The sequence below is a fragment of the Montipora foliosa genome, chromosome 3 (assembly GCF_036669935.1).
Source record: "Montipora foliosa isolate CH-2021 chromosome 3, ASM3666993v2, whole genome shotgun sequence".
Taxonomy (NCBI): Eukaryota; Metazoa; Cnidaria; class Anthozoa; order Scleractinia; family Acroporidae; genus Montipora; species Montipora foliosa.
In genome coordinates this window covers 19071695-19082120 of record NC_090871.1, presented here as the reverse complement: position 1 = coordinate 19082120, position 10426 = coordinate 19071695, and the positions used below count along the sequence as shown (strand labels likewise).

Here is a 10426-nt window from a genome sequence, read left to right as displayed (position 1 = left end):
TTTCTTCCTTAACATCACCGCTAGAGTCTCTTACACTTTTGCTAACTTCTCGACATTCATCAGTGACGCGTCCCAGCACACGGTCATATTCTCTGTCTTTGATCTGTTTCTCCTCTGATTGCTGCTCTTCCAGTTTCTTTTCCAATCGGTGCAGCCTGTGTTCTAGCCTACGCCGCGTGGATTCAATCTCCATTGTGCAACGTTCTTGCCAAGCTTCAAAACGATTTAATGACTCTTTACACGTCATGCAATTAGCCTCGTTACATGGAAAGGGTCCACAGTCCACCTAACAAGAAAATACAGCGAACATTTTCGCGCTTAGAGTCATATAATTAACATTAAATACTTTCTTTAGGGCTGCAACATCATGAGAATTAAATAAAAGAAAAAGATGGCAATTCAAGACCTGGCTAAATCATCTGCAACATGAACATATATTATGTGATTGTGTCTCACATCTGTCTGGTTCGGATGCTCTACCAGTGAACACCGGGATATTCGCAGTCGTACTATGGTACGAAACAATTCAAAAGTACTCTACGTGGCTCAAGTTTTCATATTCTTCATCTCAAATAATAATAATAATAATAATAATAATAATAATAATAATAATAAATAATAATAATTACTTCATTTAAGTCTCGAGGTTATTTTGCCAAGCACGCCTACTCTACTAATTGGGGACACTACAAATCAACTGAAATTTCAACAAATCAAATCAAATGTTGGTTTTTGAAGAGAGGGGAAAATCGGAGTACCCAGCGAAAACCTTCGGGAGCGGAGTAGAGAACCCACAAACTCAACCCACATATGGCATCGAGTCCGGGAATCGATCCCGGGCCACATTGGTGGGAGGCGAGTGCTTTCACCACTGCGCCAGCCCTGCTCAGCTCCCAAATCATACCAATCGCTGAGATCACCCGTTTGATCCAAGGTACATCGACTGGATTATCGTGCATAGATGTCTGCTTGAAATTCATGAAACTTCAATCCCTGGATAAGACGTCTGGGGACACGCCATTGGTCAGTTACTTCCAAGAGATGTCAAATTCCCACCCACCACTACAGCCTTGGGTTCCCTGCACCCCCCACCCCCACTTTCCCCTAAACGATATTGAAGACCATATCTTGCACAACAGTTTTCACAAGTGATTGGCCACAGAGACCCAACATTGTTCAAGAGGAAGAGAGATCAATAGAACTGTTATTTTCTTAGAGGAAAATAAAGTAACTCAAATGGTTTCACTTGGCTGTAGGTTCATTCTAAGTAGGAGACAGGTGTTTTGGAGGGTTCTGACTGAGTAACAATTACTAACTAAGAAATTATATTTCTCTTACCTCGTTTCCAGGGCAATAGTCTTCAGTTCTCCGTTTGTGATGATGACGTTCATGATGATGACGTTTTTCTTTTCTTGATTTTTCTCTTTCCTTCTCTCTTTCATGGTGGTGTTTCTTTTTCCTATATTCTTTCTCATCGTCGTTTTTATCCAAATATTTATGTCCTCTGTCCTTTACATCTTCCTCCTCATAATCTCTTGACCGTTTATGTTCGTGTTTTGACCTATGTTCTTTGTCTCTATGTCTCGACTCTTTGTGAGATTTTTCCCTAGATTTTCTTAATCTTTCCTGACAAATACTACAATCAGCTTCACTTCCCTCCATTTCATCCCGTCGCTTGAGTTTCCTGTCCTTTTCCTTTTCTTTCTCTTTCCGTTTTCCCCTCTTTTCTTTTCTCTCTTTATCCTCCTCTCGATCTTTCTTACTTATCTTCTCTTTCTTTCCAGCCTTGTCCTCTCCCTTTTCACCTCTCTCCTTTCTTTTCTCTTTCGTTTCTTCCGTTTCTCCTTTTTCCATTACCCCCTCCACAGGTACGCTGTGGTGAAAACCATTCCCCATCAACTCCTTGGAAGGGGGCAATTTGTCCTTATGCTTCTTGCCCAATAAAGTTCCGTTTTTCATTTCGGCGGTCAAGTCCTGATCGCTAGTACTTCTAAATAAGTTAAATAAACCTTTATCCTTTTTGGTTTTCTTGGGTGTAAAGCTGATTGCCAGGTCATCTCGGCTTTGAGCACTGTGGAGAAATAAGACCAATCGCAAAATTGTTACTGTTGAAACCTACGCGAACACTGTGAGGGTCGTCGAGTCCACGGAGAAGGGTTGTCAGGCGAGGCCTTCTGTTTATGGTCCATATATATCCACAAGGCTTTAAAGCTAACCATTAGCAGATGAAGTGACAAAGGCAGCACTTTCTCCTCAGTTATTCTGAGCCCCATAAGATTGATTCGGACGGGGCTCGAACCCGCGACCTCTCGCGTGATAGTCCGTTGCATAACCAACTAAACAAACTTCAGATTTCACTTGAAGCGATGGATTCTGACCCGGGGCCCGTTTCTCGAAAGTCCCGAAACTTTACGGGCCATTTTCGGGTGTCACAACTCCCTCTGTATCTCAATGAACGGAGGGGATTTAAGTCGTCAAACTTCACATTTAGTTTGGTTTTTGTTACCTTGAAAATATCTTAAAAGATCGGCTTTCCTGAACAAGCGTTTGGCAGATTCACAAATCGCTTTCCGGGCCCGAAAAGTTTTCGGGACTTTCGAGAAACGGGTCCCTGGAGATAGGAAGATCTGAGACCACGTGAGCCGCCTTAAGTTGGAAAATACTCGTTAGCAAAAGAGGGAGGGGGAGAGAAAAAAATGTGGCAGCGAAAGGGCTTTCAGCTTCTCAGTTAACTTTGCTTATGACTCTCACCTCACCAAAATTTATTCGGTATCAATACTGAGTGACATTGCATAAATTTGGAGACATTAATTTTTGACTAAACCTTTAGTGAATGCGGCAATGGTTTGTACTAGTAAGCACCACCCTCACATATAGGCTTGCAGTCCAACGGCGAAAGTTCAGTAACAAACGCCCGCGGAATGGTGTTGGTGATTCAGCGATTTTAAAAAAGGGTGAGAAGCTTGAAACAATACTTTGACCACACTTAATGAATTCCTTGTTATTATCAATTTGACCCCAGGGGGTAATTCTAAAAATAATACAGTAGAAAGACTTGAATATGGAGATCAGTCAACGAAGCAATTAGCGACACTGGTCATTGCCAATCCAGGTTAACGCACATATAAAAAAAAATACAGTGGATTGTCGGAAATTCTCCCTAGAATCCAAAAGTTATCAAGCCATACGATGCAATGAGGTTAAATATTAAATCCCCAATATTCTTGAGAAACAGTTTCCAGTCTACCCACGTTAAAGTGACAACAAGTGCTCTTCGTAATAAGTGTCAAGTGACTTCACATCATCACTTCAGCATGGAACAAAAGGCACTTAGCAAATTTTAGTTTTCATTGAACGCAACGTTTTTCATTTCACAATTCCGACCTTGGACAAAACTTAAAAAAAAAAAACTACTTGGCGCGCTATCAAATAAGGCGCATTCACATATAGGGAAAATATCGTTGACGTCACATATTGTCATAAATGTGCCAACCAGAGTCCCATTGGCTGTCAAAACAAAGGGTCTTTTGTTCCTGTGGTTGCCCCATTTGACTAACAAAAGCAATGTTTGTAAACAGATAGCTTCCCTATTGCGCTCTTCTCATTGCATTTTATTTTTATCGCACAATCCGTTCACAGAATGCTGTTTTTCTGCGCGTTAGAATTAAAGAACAAAACCATAGATATAAACGCTTAACCATCGCAATGTGTACTCTTTATAAGACCAAATAATCGGTTTATTCCTACTGCGCAACAGTAATCCACAGGAACTGAGCTCTCATGCAAAGGTCTTCATCTGTTTCGGTGAAGAAAAAAACACGAACGCTGATCACGAGAGGACGCCACACAATACAACATGCCCCGCACGTGCGCTTTACATTTTTGGTACACTTCCAAGAAAGACAGAAAGAACGAAAGAAAAAAAGAAAGAAAGAAAGAAAGAAAGATAGATAGATAGAAAGAAAGAAAGAACATTTTATTTAAGGAAGAACACGGCACAGTATTATACCTTAGTGTATTCTCCCATACGGCCCCCCTCAGGCAATGATAAGCTACATTTTGGTTTTGTGAAAAAGTAACAAGAACCAGCCCAAGCTTCATAGGGCAACAACTCAGATGCGGAATCTTGTCCACATTGGTGAGAGGCGAGTGTCCTGTTCACTACACCTGTGAGGTTGCGATATATATTCTCAATTGACTGGATAGCTAACCTTCTAAAATATAAACCATAATGTGTCTGATACATGGAGTTACAATTTTTAAATTAGTTTTAATGATTAGTTCATTTATTTATTGTATTCATTTTTGTTATAAATGTACACGTTTCAACGACCTCCTTGGACTGCTTCCCGAATATGTTTTGAGCAGAAAAACGTATATTTTAATTGCCGAAAGAAGCATGTTCATATTTTCATTGCAGGTTTAAATGTGACTTAAATAGTAACAGTAACTTGGCGATAAGAAAGCCTTGAACGGGATTTGAACAGGCCCTGACCTCTCCAATACCGGTGCAGAGCTCTGCCAATCAAACTATCAAGGCAACTGGGAACGAGCGATTTCACGTTGACTGAAAAGGTTTAGAAGATCAAGAGAGAATCCCACATGATTTTGTTCAGACAATTCCGGAGAAAGACTATAAAAAATCAATATGCAAAACGGGTTCAGGAAATCAAAGGACCAGATGCTTTTAAGAGTATTGTCCATAAATGCTCCCCAATTTGTTTATTCATAACTTTCCTCCTAGTGTCCAATATAACGGTAAAAGATCCGCACAATGCAGAAATCATTTTTAGTTGACATCATGTTCACTAAATGAATTCCGTGAAGTACGCTGACAAACGTAGGAACCTTATGCAGTACTTAAATTTAAGCTAATCCATTCTTAAACGATTTCCAACTTAATAAAACGATCGCTTTAACACGAATTTTGCCAGAGGCAATAGTAATATCGTTAACGAAGCAATTCAGCATAACTCTTCAAGTACAAGAATTCAAAGTTTGACCGTACTTCAAAACCGCAAAGCCACATTATAAACAATAGAGATATGAACGGAATTATTAAATGTCGGCAAACAAAATCACGATATCTTGGCAAGATATTCAAGAACAATTTGAATCCTGAAGTAAAAGAATTCAAAAAATGATTCTTAAAATTTCCGTATAGAAAACGCAACAGTCCTACGCCATTTAATTCTAGCGTCTGCGTGGAATTCCCTAAAATAACACGAGCTTTGGCTGTGCTTTCGCTAAATTAAGAATCTAAAACTTCCAGGTTAATCCGCAAGAGAATGAAAAAACTCTAGCAGCATTTGACTTCTGTTTTCGTAAAAACAAACAGGTCATACAAATAAACAGCTCTGTAGACTACAAAGGTCGTCGGATTGGTTAAAGTTATAGAAAGTAATGATACAAATATAACTTAATGGAATACGAGGGAATGCTTTGGTAACATCAAGAATTTGCCAGGCAGGTGTTAAGCAAACACTTTCAAAATCTGACGAAAAAAGGGAAGTGATTTTTTCATCATAGTAGCACTCTAAGAGCTCAGGCTGGTCGGTTTGAGCTTACAGTTAATTACATCTCGCCCAAATTGGCGGCGTTAATTACATGTACGTTGGTTACCTCAGGTGTTGCAACAGACTGGTCTGAAAAAGGAGGATATTGACATGTGGGAAATAAACGAGGCTTTCAGTGCTGTAGTTTTGGCAAATATAAAGGTATGTTAAGTTGGTTAAGTTGCAAATACGGCTTAACTGAGAGTGACTACTTTGACTCCACTATCCAATCAGACACAACACGACTAACTCAATCACAACACAACTGTGTAGATACATGGGCATGTAGGACAGCAAGCGCCACAAGCCGGTTTATTTTGCGTACCATATGCATACAAACTCCGCTCCAGCATAACAATACGTTAGCATACTTAATGGTTCTGACCTCCTAAAAACTTGTTAAAGGAAAAGTACACTGGGCACCTGCCGGATACGAAAACCCAAAACCCTTCGGGAATGAGGGAACGTATTCTCCAAACCCTATGCAAGTGCCACTACCCTATGGAGGCTAAGGGAAAATTTTAACCAAAAAGTAGGCGAAGAAAGCTGAACCTAGACTGATTCAAATTCCTAACGGATCACTATTTGTACGACAAATTACTTATAATCCCCACCAGACAACCGGACCCAGTCCTCTGGTCCGTGCCGGCAAATATCCATTTCTGCCAATTTCGCAGGCTACAACTGTCAGAAATAGCATGTTATGTTATTCGCTAGTCCTCCGTTGTATTCGTTAAATGTACTTGTTCAAGGAACAAGCCAACATTGTCTATCGTTGTAATACGAACCAAGGACAGTTTTGGTGCCTTTCTTATCGCCAGTACTACAGAGCCCTGTTGGTGCCGTCAGTACATTTCTTCATCTGCTTGGTGCTCTGCCCCTTTCTGAGTGTTGACTGTTTCGTATTTATTATTAAACTTTTCGCAATGCGCGACAAATTTATCGACAGGTAGCAAGCTCGTATCGTCTCCCTGGGATTTGACGAGAAAAAAAGAAACATGGCAAATTCGGATTAAGAAAAGCTAAGAAACAAAAGTAACTGATAGTATCCCTAGTGTATAGAGTTGTGTTTATGCACACGAATTTTGGAGGGGGTATTATTCGGACATCTCGCTGGTGCGCGTTAATTTTGCCAACTGCCTTGGTTAAACCGACACAAAGTATCTTCGAGGATAAGAAAACATCAGTCATTTCAGACATCAAAAAGAAGATAAATATCGAGAACTTTAACAGCCATCTGGGAGGAACTCGGTCCAAGAAAGCAAAGTGTCACCTTTTAACAAGAAATTTTTTTAACTCTTCACAGCTAATGGAATTGGATCCTGAGAGAGTAAATATCCACGGGGGCGCTGTGTCCATCGGCCATCCTATCGGGTCAGTAAGTTTTTATTAAACGTGAATAACATGAAACTACAAGCTACACAGCACCCAACTGACCTGGATAAGACGCGCGATAAAATCTACATGACGCTTGGATCGCCCAAACCCACAAAACTGTTTTTCATTCCTCGCTGGGCTTCATTAGGAGCTTAAGCACGCGACGTTTTTGAGCCAAGAGCGTAATCCGGAAGTACTTAAAATAATTATTGACAATATAAATAAGGTAGTGTCAATACAGGTTAAATAAGAAAACATCTCACTTCCGGTTGCCGAATCGCCGCGTGCTTAAGCTCTCAATTGGCCTTATTCACGGTAGCCGCCATGTTGGTTTTCAAATTGTCATGCAAACTAGCCATGTGTTATGCTGGGGGGCAAACATTGGGAAAAAGGCAAAAATTGCGGAAAATCGGCTCGTCGAAATATTGAAATAACATTGCTCAAAGTACACTTTAGAATTCAGAATTAAGTGCCTTTTATAATAATTTTATATCTTTTGATTACCTTTGACATTTTGACTTTTACTTTGTTATCTGCTCATTTTTCGCTGAAAAAAACATCGAAGTAACTTGTGTAATCATTCTATTTTACTACTTAGATGATAAACATTCAATGAACGTGAAACAAATCATCTGTGTGGCTAACATGTTCGTTATTACCTCTCGAACTTGCGTTGTTTGCCCCCTCAGAAGTGTGTAGCTAATTTGCATGATAAGAGCAAATCCAACATGGCGGCCATCGTGAATAAGGTCTATTGTAAGATAGAAGCGCGTTTTTTTTTCTTCAGTTCATCTGTGAATTGAACTGGAAAAAACAAGGAACCGTAAGATACTATGGCAGCGTTTACACGACGCGGTTTTATTTGTAACCGCATCGTTTTGAAAACGATAAGGTTTCATCTGTCGTGTAAACCACGAAACCACAGCGGTTTGAATACGGTTACTATTTTAGCGCGAAATTTGCATTGCATTCGTGTGTAATGAGTGCCTGCGAACTACAACAGATTGGCATGACCTACACACTCCCAAAACGGTTCCGTGTAAACACCCCCAAAACCGCATTGATTTTGACGCGGTCCGCGTTCGTGTAAACGTTGCCTGTATCTCTATAAACCTTTAACTCGAGCAACGAAAACCGCTTTTTAAATTAGCCAACCGTAACTGTAGAATACAGCACTCTAAGTTGGCCTTATATATCGCGCATGTTGTAATCCCTCACACTAATCAAACTCTTCTCGTTTTGTTTTGAAGGATGTCTGGCGCACGGCTTATTGCTCACTTAACGCACAACCTTGCCGAGGGAAAACTGGGACTGGCCGGCATCTGCAATGGCGGCGGAGGAGCGTCAGCTATGGTCATCAAGAGACTATGACGTCAAAATCACGTGTTAATTTACTGCATGGTTGAGCAGTGTAATTAGTGAAAGTTAAGCGGTAACTTCACATGATTACGATATGCTGTATGGGTCACCTGCTGGTTAGTTAATTTAGCTGGGCGCTGAACTATGGAGAGAAAAACGTGGAGATTCCATTGGTGTTGTACTCAACTGTAATTCTAAAATTCGAGAAGGGACTATTGACGTCATAAAGTATCCCCTAAACTGTGCGCCTCAAGTGATGATAAAGGGCTGCATTTACCTTCGCCTGAAAATAACGCTTATCCTAACATTTAACCTTGAAATCGTCGGAAATAGCTAGCAAATGCCTGGACTTCAGGAGGAAGAGACCTTTCGTGTTGGATATTAAAGTTGGACGAACATCTAAAAACTTGCATTTCTCGCCTCAGTTGTTCAAAAAGTGGATAACGCTATCCACCGGATAAATCACTATACAGCGGATAAACACTAGCGAAACCAATTGAGTTATCCAATGGGCAGTGATTTATTCAGTGGATAGCGCTATCCACCCTTCGAACAATGGGGCCTGGACGCAATAGAAAGTGGCGGGAATCTGGAAGCCTGCAAAGCCCGATAAACACCAATGCTTTGAACGAATGTTGAAATAAAAATACAGTTTGCTTTTTAAATACCTGGTGAGAAGTTCAATCGGGTTTTACTAAAACCCAAGATCTTTCACTTAAGTTTTTTACATCTACGTACAAGTGGTTTGAAACCAATCTCAAGAGATGATAACAATGCTGCAATGTACAATTGCTGATGGACGAACAAAAGGAGCTATCGGTATCGTTAAGGACGGTGCCTACTAATTCAAACGTATTTTTGCGCGGTTTACTGAATATGCGGAAAAAGCAGGCCTAAACAAGTGTTATTGATACCAAGAACACTTGCTAAGTTCTACTTTCTCCGCATAGTTTTGAACCGCGCAAAAATATCCCTGTATGGAGGTTTTGCACGGCAGCCATGTTGCATGGCAGGAACAATAGATTCTTTTTCCTATGGGAATAAATGTTCTTTCTAATGCAAAACATTTTCATTGTTCCTGCCATGCAACATGGATTCCGTGCAAAACCTCTGTTAATAAGCACTACCCATAGGAAATCGTAGTATCTCGAGATGCGTGGAACGTATGTGCAATAACAATAGTAGGCACCGTCCTTAAAATATTCTTCTTCGTGAACGTAGCTTCGTGGGCTGATCAAAGACGGCGATTAATTTTGACTGCTTTAACAGTAATGCAAGACCAGCAACAAAACGTGACATCTCAACACTTCCCGTGATAAAATTTTCTTCAGTGATATTTACAATCATTTAGGTAAAACTTTCAAAGCAGCAGATTTAACAATTATTCGCCAATAATTGTTTTTGTATAATTTCTTGGGTGATTATTTAAAAATTATTCATTTTCTTTAAAACAATTTCATCGGTCACCTCGACAAAATGGCTTGCGGCCATTTTGAAAAAACCGCTTTGGTGAGTATTGCGTAATAACCACCAAGTGCAACCAATTTCACTGATCACCAAAGTTATTATACGAGGAACAATTAGTTACTGTCGTCTCTGCAAAAAGCACAACGAAGTGGCACTTTTCCGTTAACTACTGCTTCTCAGACGAGGTTTCAAGGGTTTACTTCGCATGCTTCACGTGATCACTTCCACCAGTTCTTTTTCCTTACAGCGTTCTCATGATCCGAAAAGCAAGGAATTCACACTTTCGCTATTAGGCCACTTCGAAAAATACCATAATACTCTTTGTTTGTCCCCCCAAATTTTGCATAAGGATTGTTTCCAGTTTCTCTTGGGACTTGCAATGGCCCCAAGAGAAAACAAAAACAATGCTTATGCAAAATTTGGGCGGATAAACAAAGAGTATTAGAGTATTTTCCAGAGTGGCCTTATAATACACAAGCTTGTTCATAGTTAATCGTGGGACTGGTTATAAAGGTTGTTTACCGTTTGCCACAAAATTCCGGAAATTTCGGTTGGAATGTAAATGGTAAGACTATTTTGCTCTTCCCAAACGGAAAATTTCCGGAGAAAACAGGATTTCCTGAAAGGTAGTCCAAAATTCCCAAACGGAATTTCCAAACGGAAAACGT

The 10426-nt window shown here is 40.2% G+C and overlaps 2 protein-coding genes across 2 annotated transcripts in view; one reads left to right on the top strand and one right to left on the bottom strand.

Annotated features, from left to right (window-relative positions):
• LOC137995359 (glutamic acid-rich protein-like) overlaps positions 1–4246 on the bottom strand; it is an 8862-nt gene extending 4616 nt beyond the window's left edge. Inside the window, exons 1-3 of the mRNA XM_068840922.1 lie at positions 4212–4246; positions 1339–2071; positions 1–286 (exon numbers count right to left, since the gene is read on the bottom strand). The exon at positions 1–286 is cut by the window's left edge and continues 237 nt beyond it. Of these exons, the coding sequence (XP_068697023.1) occupies positions 1–286; positions 1339–2071; positions 4212–4246 (1054 nt within the window). The remainder of the gene's footprint in view (positions 287–1338; positions 2072–4211) is intronic.
• Positions 4247–5411: 1165 nt separating this feature from the next.
• Positions 5412–9196, top strand: LOC137994570 (acetyl-CoA acetyltransferase, mitochondrial-like). Its single transcript, XM_068840159.1, has 4 exons — positions 5412–5466; positions 5628–5717; positions 6862–6929; positions 8183–9196. Exons 2-4 carry the CDS (start codon positions 5667–5669, stop codon positions 8301–8303), a joined length of 240 nt encoding a protein of 79 aa, XP_068696260.1. The 5' UTR covers positions 5412–5466; positions 5628–5666; the 3' UTR covers positions 8304–9196.
• The last annotated feature ends 1230 nt before the right edge of the window (positions 9197–10426 follow it).

Excerpts from the sequence above, each read along its gene's own strand:
- LOC137994570 (XM_068840159.1), top strand. The coding sequence starts at position 5,667 with ATGTGGGAAATAAACGAGGCTTTCAGTGCTGTAGTTTTGGCAAATATA. Across the intron at positions 5,718-6,861 it reads TAGTTTTGGCAAATATAAAG|CTAATGGAATTGGATCCTGA; the intron begins GTATGTTAAGTT and ends AACTCTTCACAG. Across the intron at positions 6,930-8,182 it reads TCCATCGGCCATCCTATCGG|GATGTCTGGCGCACGGCTTA; the intron begins GTCAGTAAGTTT and ends TTTGTTTTGAAG.